This window comes from Symphodus melops (assembly GCF_947650265.1).
Source record: "Symphodus melops genome assembly, chromosome: 19".
Classification (NCBI taxonomy): domain Eukaryota; kingdom Metazoa; phylum Chordata; class Actinopteri; order Labriformes; family Labridae; genus Symphodus; species Symphodus melops.
Window position 1 is genome coordinate 16499471 of NC_136709.1, and position 15596 is coordinate 16515066.

The 15596-nt window shown below is 41.9% G+C and overlaps 1 protein-coding gene across 1 annotated transcript in view; it reads right to left on the reverse strand.

The window, feature by feature from the left end:
• Nucleotides 1-1647: 1647 nt before the first annotated feature.
• The window catches only part of dph6 (diphthamine biosynthesis 6), a 49615-nt gene continuing 35666 nt past the window's right edge, over nucleotides 1648-15596 (reverse strand). The window contains exons 13-14 of the mRNA XM_079369633.1: nucleotides 7335-7583; nucleotides 1648-2076 (exon numbers count right to left, since the gene is read on the reverse strand). Coding sequence (XP_079225759.1) covers nucleotides 1663-2076; nucleotides 7335-7583 — 663 coding nt within the window. The 3' untranslated portion in view covers nucleotides 1648-1662. The remainder of the gene's footprint in view (nucleotides 2077-7334; nucleotides 7584-15596) is intronic.

Below are 15596 nucleotides of genomic sequence, written 5' to 3' on the forward strand. Positions count from 1 at the left end.
AGTTGAGACAAGATGTTTAAAGGTTTCATTTGGAGCATATGTCATGTCTATCAGCTGTGAATCCTAACGCAAGTAACCGAAGGGGTGGGGGGTAGTGTGCTCCCATTTTTTTTTTTTTGCTCCAGTGTTGTTGTCTGTCTGCGCGCTGACAGCAGCAGTTGTGAGGCTGTGACTGCTAGCGCCAGAGGTGTTACTTTTCCTCCTTTGACTTTTGGATTCATCACCCAATGAGCAGAGGCTGTGACCCATAAAAACGCCCATGGGTAGGCTTCCAGCGCTTGACTATGCGTGCGGGGGTAAGGTAGCAGATTTCCATCTCAATGATGAGTCAGTAAATGGTTTTAGGGAAGCAGTCTGTGCAGAAGATAATCAAAGAAACACATTTGAAGGGGAGGGAGATTGAGGTTGCTCCAGTAAACCAATGACCTATCATTACAGGATTAATAAAACTATATTAAAAAAAACAAAAACAAAAAAACAGATTTGAGCACTTTCCACAAAGAGCCCTTCTAGTAAACGTTCTAATTTTACTACCCTATGTGCAAATGTACTTTTTTTTTAACATCTACTTAAAGGCACAGGATGTAGTGTCTACCACCAGGGGGCTCTCAATCAAGACATTAACCAAAGATGATGTTGAGGCTGGCAGGGAATCATGGGAGTTCTCTCTCTGCTTCCCCCCGACCCCCATGAGAACGAACATCGCCATCGTGGTGCAGAAAAACGGGCGAAATCATGATTTAAAAAAAAAAATTCTATGTAACATAGGTTTAGTCTATTTTTTATTGATTTAGATATTTTAAAGTAACCATTATATTAGAATTCAACATATTGTTAGTTTAAGCAATTTTCATCAATTGAGACTTTTGTCAAGATTCTTCCTCATCGCTCAACGTTTTTTCCCTTCTGTTGTGATCCACACAAGGAATAAATGTCATGCGTCATATATCATAAAACAATGTTGAACAACAATTATATAATTAGGTGACAAAACAAAAAGCAGTGTTCGTCTGTCACGCACATCAACACATATTCCAAACAGATCAACCTTTCCCCCATTCATCACTGCTAACCATAAATTCACAAACCGCGCAAAAAAAAGAGATGACTTATGTCAAAGCAAAGAATGACAGAAAGATGGCTGGTTTGGCTCAGACTCAAAAAATGTTAATTGACTGCTTCGGCGATGACTTGACAAGTGAGCCCGTGTGATCGATGTGCTCGTCGCCCTTTTCCCCTCCGAGAGAGAACATCTCTCTGGATGGGAACAAATACCGCTCCACATTTGCTTTGTCGAGAACCTGGGAGCAGGAGACGTCGGCGTATGAAAGCGTAATGATGACAAAAGACTGTGCCAGCTGCTCGGGTTACTGTACACAGTGCAGACACAACAAATGACTGTGATAATTAAACACAGGAAGGAGTGGAGATCCTCTGGAGAGACCGCTTCCTAGAATACTTCATGGAATTTACTTCACTGATGTCATGCCAAACTTTCTTTGAGAAGAGGGTGCACATAGAGCGGGCTGTCACTTTGTTTCCATTAATACAGTGATGTGGGGCTTAACTTGCAAAAGCAGTGTGTCTCAGGAGTATTGCCTTCAAACAACTTATTTTCAAAAAGTGCTCCTAATGAGGCCAAATATTGGAACAATTTTAAACTTATACTTTGTGTTTTAGTGGCTCACCTTCAACAATCCCCTGTGCTTGTGAGTGGCTGCACTTGTAGAACACTCTAGCACACAGTGGCACCAGCTCCGCCTTCATTTTCTTCACGGCTTTAACGAACGTAGCCGCGACTTCCTCCGTCACGCCCTTCACACCGCCGACCTCCAGGTGGTCGTCCGGCACGCTGAGGGAGAGGGAAAGTGAAGCGCTGGACGTGTCGGCGGACATGACGCCGTGGCACTCGATGGAGCCGTGCGCTAACTTCGTGGTCACGCGTTGAGAAGTCCTTCTGGTTGGCTCATCCTGAACCGCGTGGACGTGAAGCTCGACCGTCGCACTCCGGGGTAAGGCGGGCACCGTGGCGACAAACAATGGCGGAGGTTTGAGCTCAGGCCCCCACAACAAGTCCTGCAACGCAGAGAGATTTGATTCAAATTAGCTGGCTGGGAAATTATATACTTGTAGCACTTCAATCATGTATATGGCCCTCCTGCTGAGACCACACAGCAAAACAACCTCAATACACATGAAACATTATCATAAAGCACTCCATAGAATTCTATTACACAGCACTAAGAAAGGCTTTTCTCTTGACAGACTGACAGAGTATCAATTAAAATGAGATTGTGAGGTGACCCTTGGTAATGATAGTGTACAAAACACTTCAGAAAGAATCCATACTGTTTGAATCTGCCACCCCCCCCCCCAAAAAAAAAAAACACACACACAAATACATTTACTTTCACAGCAAACATGACAGGCCCTCTGCACGATGACTTCTAACCTTCATAAGAAGATCACTCACAACACATTACGGCGGTTTTTCTGCCCAAACGTTAAGTGGAAAACTGCCTCAATTTTATCCACAGAACCCAAATGTGTGCCTTTTTCTCTCCTTTGGACTCGGGGGCCATTAGCGGTAACAAAATGTCTTGAAGCAGTGCTACAATGTGGCCCCCTCTAATAATACTTGGCTATGGCTTCATCTGCTAATGGGAGAGAAATGAGTGTTTTATATAACCGTCATTCCAGTCGGAGTCGATAGGGCAAAAACACTTAACCCCCTTTTCAATTTGCTGGATCAATTTTCCTCCACTTACACCCCACTTTGTAAGAGCAGACTAATAACAGGTTACATACATTTTATTTTGATATTCACTCGCACACTCACACACAAAAAAAAAAGAGAGAGAGAAATCATTGACAAGAGCTGTGGCCGGCCTCTTTGTCCCTTCATCAGACGAGCCCGTCATGACCCAATCAGACAGATTCACTGAGGCTGCACTTACCTTCAGATTAAACTTTTGCAAACGCTTAATTGTGTATCAACAACTAACCGCTCGCTTCTTTGAGTGGAGACTGAAAGCGAGTGTCCAAAAGGAGCCCGCTGGCACAGGTCGGGTTAACATTTCTTTACTCCGCTCGCAGTTTGAAGAGAGCCGAGGTTTGCTGTGATCAACAATAACAACCTCAAGAGCAACGAGAACAATGGCGGACGTCTTGGCATGTCAGACAAAATGACAGCACACATACGTGTCCGATGCTTTGATAAATGTTATATTAGCACTTCTGGCGCAGGCTAGGTATTCTCCTGAAGGGGGAACTGCTCCTCCACTTGTCAATAGTGATTGAACATGGAACATAGAGTGGGAACTGTGGAGAGAAGTGACAGGACAGGGGGGTCCTGCTCAGCCAGGCTTAAAGGCCACCCTGCAGGCCTTGTGTGCTGAGGAACTCTACCCAACCGACCATCCACAAAGGAGATCAGGGGACTTTCTGCACTGCAGTTCCAGCCTCTGGCAGGACTTTATTGTCACGGCACAGTTGCTCGACTTTTTGTCCGAGCTGTCGGACGAGGTTACATCAATCCTGATTTGTTTCTTTATTAATGTAACCACCGAAATGTTACGTTTCGGAAAGTTTGTTCAGCACTTCTGTGGAACTCGATGTGCTAATCTTGCATTTATTATGTGTGTGTGTGTGTTTCTGCATGTACATGTGTGAACGAGTCAGACTTGGCTCTGAGTGCGAGCTCCTGCCAGAAGAGTGAGAGGGGGGAGAACACTAGCTGACATCCCTACCTGTCCAGAGATCAATTATTTAATGAATCCAATAAAACTCAAACTTTGATATGTGCTGTAGCTGAGTGCTGGAGTGGCATGGAAGGACAGGCAGGAGGCAGCAGGTGGCAGTGTGTGTGTGTGTGTCTGTGTGGGGCTCTGTTCTGTTCTCCATCAGCCACTTAACACAATCCATCTCATTACTTCATCCCACACCAGGTTCCGGCTTGCAGCCATTTCCCCAGTGCTCTCTCGCTCCGTGGGCAGCAGGTAAACGCATGAAGTCTGGATCTGCTGCGCTCAGCTCTACACACTGATGGGGTGTGACCTGCCTCTCTTTATGTTTGTTTTCTTTCTCCCCACTTTCCTCCCTCTAACTCTCGTCGGTGCGCCTGGAGCGTGCGGCGGGTCGGAGGGCCGAGAGGCGTGAAAGCCGAACGGTAAACACGGTAATAAGGAAGTGGTGTAAAGGCGGGGAACAGCAGGGAGCTGATGGGAGTGCGCTGCTTAGCCAGTTCCCCTACATTTCCTGCCCAGCGGGACACCTTCAGCATGTGGCTCTATGTCTCAGCACTTACTGTAGTGCTGTCAGTCTGCAATAATATCCCTGCCCATTCACTCTCTTTTTCTTCAACGGCAGACATTCTGGTGTAAATGAAGCACACAGGGCCATGAGAGTGGGGTGAGTAAAAGTTTAAGGGCAGGAGGGGGCATTAAAACCATAGAAGAAGCCTGGGTGTCTAAAGTAAGCAAGCTAAATATAAAAAAAAACTGTACTTCAGTATACAGAAGTTCAATACTATCAAGTCAAATTAATTATCAATCCAAATTTTATTCATGTCTTGACATTTTTTTTCACATTTTAAAAATAAATTAAAAACAAAATAAATAATCAAATCTGCATTGATAATTATTGTTTTTTTAAACTTTCTGACATGTTATCAGAATGTGTTATTGCCACACAAAGAGATTTCCGTTTAAGATTTATTGACTTATCACATCAAAATCTCCCTGTTCATCAAAGCCTCTGACGCACGCCGACAAACAAGCTCTTTGTGGTTTAATGCACCGTAAATACAATTTCACACTCGTAGCGACTCCAGTATGCTCCCAATTAACCCTGCAAGCTTCCTTATCCACCTGATTAGAGAAATTATCAACGCACAGCAACAACATGGCCCCGTGGCTTCTTCACAGACTGTGGTATTTCTGTCAGTGTACGTTGCAGATGGTCGTGTCTGAAAATACACCCGACGTATCTTTAAAGGATAAATCGAGAGGTCGCGACCCTAAATCTCAACATGGATCCAAAAGTGTAAGTCATAAGGACTTAACCAAAGTTGTGCTTTAAAATGTCTCCAGAATGCACATTAAAGTACAATATGTTTTCCTTACTAATTCACACTGAAGTAACTACAGCATGACATATTTATATTCTTTATATGATTTATATTGAAACTTGTAGATTTTTTCTTCCGAGCAGTTATTGAACATTTGGAATCATTTTCCCATTTCTTTATTTTATTTTGTTATGATGAACTAATCAGATGACCCAAAAAAAAATCAATCAAATTTAAGGTTACTGTGCAGCATAATATAGCCTCATATTTTCGCAGACCCAAGCTCCGTACACACAAGCTCCAAGTGTTGTCAACATTGATACGACCAACCCGACCACATGGCCCCCACATGGCCCCCACAACTCAACCATGTAGACTGATGGGCCTCAAGAGCCAGGGATTGCCGGGGTTGTTGAGTGGGCCACTTCTTTCTTAAATTGCCCCCCAGGGACAAATAAAGTTTTTTGAATTTGAATTTTGAACTTGCAGTTTAAGAATAGTTTTTATAATTCTTTTTATGTTAAATTGATCAGAGGGAAATATTCATTGTCAGACAGGGTGGGAGTCGGGGGTGTCTGAGCAGGCAGTTTGATATATATAAATGCCATATGATATTAGACTTAACACCTTATCAGTGAAGGATTAAAAGAGCAGATTCAGATTCACGCAGACATTTTTCTCAGTGACTGGATGCAAAAGTTCCAGGGCTGAAAAAAATGTAACCATTTTGCATTCCCTCGTGGAACTCACCCTTAAAACAATGGTAAATGTGAAGTAGTTTGAGTGTGTGAAACTCCATCAAAAGCTCTCTAAGGCTTTAGTTCAAAGAGGGCTGTACCGGTGAGTTTAGTGTTTCTGCCAGCGAGCGTCGGTTACTTTATCTGCTATCCATGGGAGTGGTTTTCAGTGTTTGACCTGCGCTAAACATTCTAATTACAGTCCATTTAAATGAGCACTGGTGCTTTGTGTAATCCTCACCCCAGGGAGAGAGCCCCCCCCCCACCTCCCTTTATACAGCTGTTCTTCAACTGGAAGAGAGGGGAAAGTGTGAAGGCCGAGTTTGGAAGTCCCACCTTGATGGTTTGCCCCCGGGGAGAAACCGAACAGGGTCAGGTCAGTCATCCACCACCTAAGCAGGATGCTCTATTCTTCAGGGGAGAGCTCGACTGTTTACGAACGGAGCTGTCAATTAGTAACAATATTTTTTTTTGATTGTTCCGACATACAGTATCTCATGGAAGGACAACAGATGGAGGATGTTGTCCATCTTCAGTGATCTCTCACATCAGGTGAGTCGTGTCGGCTCCCAAAGCTTTGCCCCGGGTTAGCCTTGATATCTGAACAACCTAATCTGCATGCTAAATTACTGGTACATTTTCAAGCCAACACCGGTATATATCCAATCCAATCCATCGTAACAGACACCTGTTTTTTTTTTTTTAATTGGAACTCCAAAATTCACACTTTAAAGCTTACAGACAACCATTGCTGGAATTGAATAACTTAATTTTTCATATACTTCTGCACTTATATGGAACTGACACAATGTTGACATCTTCTCTCCAGTCTTTTAGTGTTTGTCGAGGAACAGAGCCACATGTTGGAGGTGGGCTCCCGCCTCTCCCTTAGGCCCTATTCCCATGGCTAGACAGATTACAGTGGGAGGAGAAGGGCTGCCAAGGGAGACTGGTGCCCCTATTAGACGTACGGAGCAGGGGTTGTAAGCCGGCGTGGTGGAGCGGAGGGAGGGATGGAGGGAGGTGGCAGGAAAAAGGGGGGGGGGATAAGCTGCTCTGAGAGTTGAACGGAGCTCCAAAATGGTGTGTGGGGGCAAAGGATTAGGGAAGCTCTGAGGAAGACATCTGCTTCTGTGCCAAGCTCCGCATTATCAAAGACACCAGCGTTTCCCACATCATCAACTTTTCATGAGCGCGCTCGCTGGTAAATATCAGTCGCAGCGACTTGGGTCTCAAGGGGGGCAGAGAGGGGTGAGGAACTTTCACTTATTTCACAACTGTGAAATGTAATTCTGAAAGGCCTCTGAAAAAAACTTGCATAACGTATAAAGTTTCTCCTTTCTTTACTTATTTATCGACACCGTCTTCTAATCCATTAAACATGTGTTCATTCTATGTGGCTGTAGTATCACATTAGAAGCGTGATCAATATTTCCTCTGCATCTATAATAAAACAGCCAGTCAGTGCTCTTCTTCTTAACCACTTGTATAAACTTCCCAAACGACACTCTCACTCCGCAGTGGCTGACCTTCTCTTCCTCAGCGGCCCTCAGCATGCTCTCCCACACGGCCCTGATGATGGGGATGTCTTGGTGTCTTGTTGTGTAGCAATGGGCCTGCAGGACATGAGCTACAGTCAGAGTGCCGATCACCGCCTCCAGAACCTTCTTCACGTAGCTGAAGGACAAATGGGCCTGCGTCCTGGCGCCAGCGTTCACCAACTGCATGGTGCAGGGGACCAAAGCGATCTGGCCTGCACAGAAAACCGACTGATCAACCTGGAGAGAAAAAAAAGCATGCAAGGAATATTGTTAGTTATAAGGGGGTAAAACCTGCTGCATAAAAATGTGACAGTCAGAATGCTGAAGCTAATGTAGGTGTATGTTTGTCATGTTCACTGCTAACATTTGCTTACTAATAACACGTTTTTTGCGTCTTTTGTTTTTTGTAGAATTTGGTCACAAACACAACTAGTGAAATATGGAAAGACGGTGGAGCTACAATAGTTTAGAAACAACCAAACCTATTTAAATGAATACTAGGGAGCACATATATGTCAGTACCACATTTCAAACTATACAATAGCCATTGAGATATTGTATTTCAAGATGGGGGTCCCTGACAGAAGCTAATGCTTTACGGGGGTCCCTTGGCATTGCAAAGTTTGGGAACAACGTAGCTAACCGATGGACTAGGAAAAAGCCGAGCATCTCACTTCCAATTAATACTCACTAATAGTCTTTCACAGAAATGTTGTTGTTGTTTAGAAGTGTTGCTAAATAAAAGGAATATAAACCTATTGTTCCTGGAGTGAAACCTGCCCATCAAGGCTACAGAGTGAAGATGTAGGAGGTATATTTCTAAAGGAAAGTTTACAAGAAACCAGTCATCAAACTCCAAAATGACTTTTATAAAAAAAAAAAAAGAATACTCATCAACTAGGTGCGACAATCAAATTAACATTAATTATAATCTTTTGTTTGAGTAGCACTGCATTAATTAACAAGTCTACCTTTGCCTTTTTTTCTCGCATCTTATCACCAACAACTCCTATTTCACAAGCAGGAATTCAGCGAGAATCCTGTCAATGTATCTCGAGCACCAGTGTTATTTATAGGCCTAATCACCTCTGTGATAATAAGCTCAATTTCTGTTAAATACCTCTGTTAGAATTAAGCTTCTTGTATAATGCATACCTGAAAAAAATCTATCTGCTTAATGCAGGGAGATGAGTGGGGATGAGGAGTGGCATTAAGGAGGTCAGGTCTTTAGAGACCTTGTGGCTTGCCAATGTTTGAGGTTGGATGGCATTAACGCCGGACACTAGCTGCTGGTCAATGCAAATAGCTGTTGGTGACATGTTGATAATTGCTGGCCTACGCGAGGACCCTGAAGCACATGCAGATCTCCAGGGAGGATCAAGACGTCCTGAATCAATGGATGCAAGGCCTGAGACAAGGTCTTTTGCTTATTAGCAAAGACACAGCCGGGGTATCACGTTTTCAGCGTGGATACCAGGGTATGAATAGGCCAGAGGTATTACTTAACATTTAGAACCCTCTTAACCAAATGTATTCTCCAGCTCATTTCAAACAACTGCAGATAGGCCATTACAAAACTTGTTCAATGAAGAACTGAAAAAGACGTAAAATTTCCCTTCGAGAGATCTGTTTTATGAACATGCATTTTATGGAATAGCAGAAGAACAAGATGCTTGGCACACATTTATTTAGCTATTTAGCTATAGGGCAAATGTGATCGTTGCAATTTCCATAATCAGATGGGTTTGCCATGATCCCCAGCTCCTGGGATCACTTGTCAACTTAGATGAATCTTTATGGTGTGTGCAAGACACGATATGGGGAGAAAATAACAGGAAAGGGAAATAAGGTCTCACTGTTATCAACCAGTTGGATCAAACACTCGATCATCTACCTGCAGACACAACCTGCCCAAGCACTTCTATTAATATATCTGCTGAACTTCAGAGCAAGATTCCCACACATCAACAACAAATTGCCAATGGCATTCCATTTATGAGCCATCAAATACCATCATATCCCCCTACAACAAGAAAGGGCTCCATCAGGTTGTATGAGGTGGTCAGATTCTCTTAACAAGCTCGTCCTCATGAAAAAAAAAAAAAGCTTGCTCCATTTTGGATTTATAAAGGCAGGCTACCATTTGTCGATTTGAATATCAAAAGGGGCTAGCATGGGGCCCCTTGACTGTTAAAGGCAGACTCCCATAGCTTCCACCGAGCAGGTGTGTGATGATCAATTATTAAGGATCCCACTCTGGTTACTCTTAGTGGGAGGTGGAATTGGGGGGTTTGGGGGTTTGTGATGACGGGGGCACATCTCTCTGTGCTGAACCTGGCTGGGGGAGAGACAGTAGAGAAGGGAGAGCGAATACTATTTACATAAAATTAACAGTTCAAAAGAATAAGTTCACACACCAATCAAACTTGATAATTGACTGTCAATGGTGTGTCCCTGAATATACAACACAACTACATTATTCATCTTAGGCCCTGACAGGGAAGACAGGCCAATTTGCATGGGCGTTCTAAACGTGATCAACAACCACAATGCCACATGCATTTTTAATAGGCCAGAGATGGGGTCCTTTAATATTCATGAGGGTCAAATAATAGCATATGACATTAAACTTTCTATAACAAGGTAAGTATTTTCCAAATGTAAGCCTTAGCGGTCTAAATGGCCCACAGAGAAATGGCTCAGTGAATCAATACTACAAGTCCTTAAGGGTATTTTTCTGCCTATCTGCTTAATCATTACATTGGCTGTTTGCTATCATTGTTTTTCGTTTTTTTTAAAGAAATCTCTAATTAATATATCTGGAGAAAATGTAAAATTGTTTTTTCATTGAATTCATGTTTCATTTATTGGTTAAAGTGTTTGGATGTGTTTTGGTAAGAGGTGAACCCATTATAGAGAAATCTTTTTAGTTTTAGAATTTGGTCAAAATGTTTAACAGTGGACTTTTCTACAAACATACAAATTACTTCAGAAAGCCAACTTAGCCAAAGTTAAGAAGTAACTAACTCTACCCAATTCATCTGCAAATTTGCTCATGAATAATTGACCTTTATTATATTGTTACAATGCCATCACTTTTCTTGTCAATCCAATGACATGTCAAAAGGTCACCATACTTAAAGACATTCTCTCTGTCCATTTCCGTGTGCCGCAGACAGCAGCAAACATGTAAATGGACTCAGGAAGCGCCCGGGCAGTGTCTGCTTCCAACGGTTGAAGGTGTCTAGTTTCAGGCTGGAGTGTCTAAGGTGTTTCTAATTACACTTTTTTTTTGGTCAAAGAGCATCCAGAGATGACCAGACAGTGCCAGACTATATTCACATTGGTGTTGAAGGTGTCTCCATGTGTCATTAGCAGAGCTTTGGAATGGTATAGATGAACTGGTCTGGCCTGGATAAAATAACCTGGTATTGACGATCAGTCACTTTTTTTTCAGCCTGGTTCCAAGGACAGAAAGAGGTGGAAAACTGCTCCACTGCTCCTATCAGATATGCTAATGGTCACATTTCTCCCCATTGAGACCTCATGCATAATTTAACCAGGAAAATGATGGTACAAAATGAGTAAAATAGGTTGGATTAATATGCTGCAACTTCTCCCTTTGTGAAAGGACCCATGTAACTAAGCTAACGGGATGATGATGAGTGTTAGCAACAGAAATCAGAAATGTACAAATTTAGTTTTGGACATGATGCTCCTATATCTTTTCACCAATATTGTCTTGTAATTATGTAAGATTAAACCTGTGTATTATTGTCAGTGCTGCAGGGCAAAGCTCTTCAACTGTGCGTTTTAAAGACCATTTTGAAAAGTGGATACCTTATAAATGGTGAAAAGAATAAAAGGAAGAGAAATAAAGCATGAGATGTTCATCTCATTTAAATGCTGCATTATGTGGCATGTATTTTGATATATTAACTTTTAACTTGCTTTAAATGGGACAATCTTCTTATCACTTTTAATCCCTCATCAAAAATTCCTAAAACGTCTGACACTTTTCCATCTTGATTTTCTAGTCACTTTAATAATTTCCATTCATTTCCTGAATATTTTAGGCTTGGCAAATAGCTCAAAATAGTTGAAAATGTGGGGATAAAAAAAACTAAGGCTGAAGTTTTGTTCAATGTATTTAAGTGCATATATTATTTCTGCTTTTTGGCAAGGATTTGATATGCGACGACTGTTTAATCCTTGTGTGGTGGATGGCAGTTTGTCAGGGATGTGTGCTGTGATTTCATCTTGAACTGGCTTCAAGTCTGTGAGGCTCTTTCAGCATTAGTGCATTCAAAGCAGATCACGTCTGGGAGTGGGAAATGATAAGAGATGGGCTCATGTTGTGCTGCGCCCCGAGGAAATCCTGCCTCTTCTGACACCTAATTTCTACAAATACAAACCTTTCAGGAGAACCACAACTGTTCCTCCCTTCTACAGAATCTCTCCTCGTGTTAGACTTCTCATTTAAGGCTTCATGAGGGAAGAAGATTTTTTTGCCTTTTTTTTTTTTTCATTCCCTCCTTTCTTTCTTCACTATCTATTTTTCGCTTCCTGTTTGTGCTCCAGTTTGAGCCTAACCCCTGTATGCTCAACTGTCACACAAAATCAGTGTTACTTAAACGGCGACATAAATAGCCGTATGAAGTGCACAAAGACAGTCAGTATACAGCGTTAGTGAATGCATTCTCTCAGGTCTAAAAGTGTACATTTATACAGTAAACAAACTGTAAGCATACGTTAAAAACACAAAGTAATCATGATGATACTTTTAGGTGACTAATAAAAAAAAAAAAATACAACTATACTGAGCCACTGTTGAGGCAACGTGTGGTCAATCTGAGCTGGGGACACTTTTCTCCCCCAACCCCCCACCTTCTCTGAGCTTATGTGTATTTTTCTGTCGTGACTGGATGTCTGCCCTCAACATGCCCAGTGCATAGACACTGAACCGTGTGGAAGAGTAACACTGTCATGTCAGCTTTGGTCAACTTTATGCTGGTCAGGAGCTGCCGCTCAGTACTATAGCCAAGGTCAGGAGAGTCTGACTGCTGGATGCCCAGGGAGACATATCTGAATGCCAATGGGCACAAAAAAATGAATATATAAATAAACCCCTCCCACCATCAAAACAAAAACAAACAAACACAGAAAAAAAACAAGTTTTAAAGGGATTAATTATGTTTTTTGTGTGTGATTTATTCATGTCTAAAGAAATGCTTGAAAAAAATGGAGTAAAATGGAATAAAATGTAACAAATAATCTAAGCTGATGCTATAAAAATGTCTTCTGTTGCAGAGTAGTGTGCCACACCAGAGCCGGGCTGTGGAGGGAGAGTGATGGAGGGGCATGCTTTTTCGTTGCGTTAGGCAAAATGCCCTGCTGCCTTCAACTGTCCCGACCTCACATTTTTTGACAAATTGGTTGTGAGGCTTTTACGACTGATGCACATATCGCAAAAATCATTTCTGCCAAGCTTCCTCTATGACCTGCCCGTGGGACATGACAAGCCCCTCCATGCATCGCTCTATCAAACCGAATCTTTCCAGGACAATGCAAATTATGACAAATTCCATCATCCTGCATTATGCGCTTTCCTGCTAATCTCCCTAATTCGAGAGAATCGGGGAGGGTCTCGCTGTTTCAGCTGAGGGGCATGTTGTCTGATTGAATGATGTTGAAACTGCAAGCCTCAAACCCCCGTTTCTTTCTCCCTTCCCAGCTGTGACCACCTCGTCTCCTCTGTCTTTTCATATTTTTTCTCTTTTTGGAGCTCTGTGTCTCTGTCTGGCTGGTAATGGAGTCACTAACTTAACCTGGGCTTGAAAGGTTGATGTTAACACAATGTGCTGTGGCACAGCCGTTAAAGTGTCAGAAGAGGTGAAGTTTAGTCTATGAGTGTGCGACATAAAGGGTACAACCAAAGTCTAAAATGTCTTTTCTCAATGAAAATGTGTAAATGTCAACAACACCAAAACCACCTTTCGACCCAGTGCCACGAAGCTTCTGCTCCAAAGAGAGAGTCATCTGCATCCATAACATTCAGTTAAACACAAATGCCCACTCACTCTCCTCTCCTGGTCCTGTGCTGCTTGTAATGGATACAAACATGTAGTTGAGTTATAGAAGATGGACAGTAGAGCAATAAAAAACGCAGGACAGAATGAAGAAGACAGTGAAGAAAATGCAAAGGAGCGGAGAAAGAGATGCAGTCCCATTCTGTCTCAACAGATGGCAGTATTGCTGCATTAAAAAGGAAGCCGCACCGCTGTTCATACAAATCCATATACAAGCTGGCCTAGACAGACAGCATCAAAAGTCTTCTTGGATTTTCCTTTTCCTTTTCTGTTTTTGTTGTAAAGTCAAATATTTGCATAAATAAGCCACAAATTCCACCAGTGCACAGTAGGCATACTGACGAATGAGGAAAAAGGGTGGCTGTGTGTGTGTGTGTGTGTGTGTTGGGGAGGGTTGGATTTTATATTTAAAATTCTTAACAAGGACTGAAAATCCAATGTTGCTTAAAAGTGCCTTTAAGAGATTTTGTCAAAGAAATAGAAAACAATGTCTTTAAATTTCTAATATTCTAATTATTGACTTTTATTTTGGGAATATTGAATATGTATTTTACAGTAAATTTGATCGAATGAAATAATTTAAAACTACAGATTTACTTCTGAAAAATAGTGTCAATATTAACACTTTTGTCCCAGACATATTCAAATCAATAACTAAGGGCATGTTGAAAATATTGTGTTCTCTACAGTAGACGTATAAAACTCTTACTCTGAAAATCCCAACTTCGTCACATTACCTAGACTCACTAGACCTGACATCCCCTTACATAATAAATTCATAATATTAATAATAAAGTACTGTTAAAAGTGAACATGCTGATATGTCCACAGAAAAACCGGGGGAGTGTGTATTATTAATCTGCAGCAGGTTTTTTTTTTCAGCCTCAGTTTAGCATGCTACAATGGCATTTGAAAAATGAATGACCCGGGTTAAAAGTTACAACTCAGAAGAACTGCTCCATTTCAAATTTATGATGGAGCGAGTGGCCAAATTTAAAATGGAAAGTAAACGCCAGCCCTTCTATGAGTCGAGTGCTGCTGAAGAATGACGCTGAGACAAAATGGCAACACCGTGCACACTGTTGCATGTTGATGGAAGAACCATTTCTAACTAGAGGACACTTACAGAGCTGCAGCAGGGCATAAGAGTAGTTGAAATAATCTGTGAAATGTGCAGTGCAGCTCTGGCGTCAGATCTATCATGACTTGTCTTCGGTATAACGTTTGCCAAAAATCAACTCCATAAAAAATGCGAGACAATGTCAGTTATTCTGGCATCAAAAAATACACACAAAAATGGACTTAATTATTGCAATGCTTGATTCCTCATATTTCTGTGTCTATTGTTTTTGGAGATTTTTGTTGTCAACAAGTATACTTCTTGAAAAAGTATGGAGTAACATTTCCCCATAACAATGTCCCCTATTACAGTCTGTATGTCACCACATTAGTATGTGTGGGAACTGTCCAAGGCATTGTTTTGTCTGTATTTGCAACATGTGTATATTTCACAAGGAGCATCTTCCAGACTGTGTGTGTGTGTGTGTGTGTGTGTGTGTGTGTGTGTGTGTATGTGTGTGCAGGCCCTGTCAGCTATGCCCTCTCGTCACTGCAGGGGGAAGAAACACACCCGGGCAGCTCTGAATATAGTGGCTAGTTACCATAGTAATGGGACGGTCATACGTCTCTCCTCTCTCAGACAGTGATGGGAGTGGACAGGACACGCCGCTATGCTTTTTATCTATGCATTTGCTATTCAGTTATTTCATTCCACAAATAAAAAAAAATAAAAAAAATAAAAAAGCAGAGCAGGCCCACCTCTCCTCTCTCCGTATTCAAATAGAGGGGTGAAATGGGAAGTAAATAGTCGGATATGGGGTGATAATTCACACATGGGACTACAAATAATGATGTGTTTTGACTGAGTGCTTGTGATTGCGATTGTAATAGCGTTGAGTGTCGTGGCAGATATCTGCGGCGGTGGGATCTTTGCTGTGATGCTTTTCAGATGCTTCCTTGTTGTCTTTGAACCATTCACCCCTCCGACACTCATCATCAGCGGTGACAAAGCCAGACACAAACAAGCAAACACACACATTCATGTAGCATGTGATAGAAATTCAAAAGCAGTCTCTTATATTTTTTTCATAGAAAAAGCGGA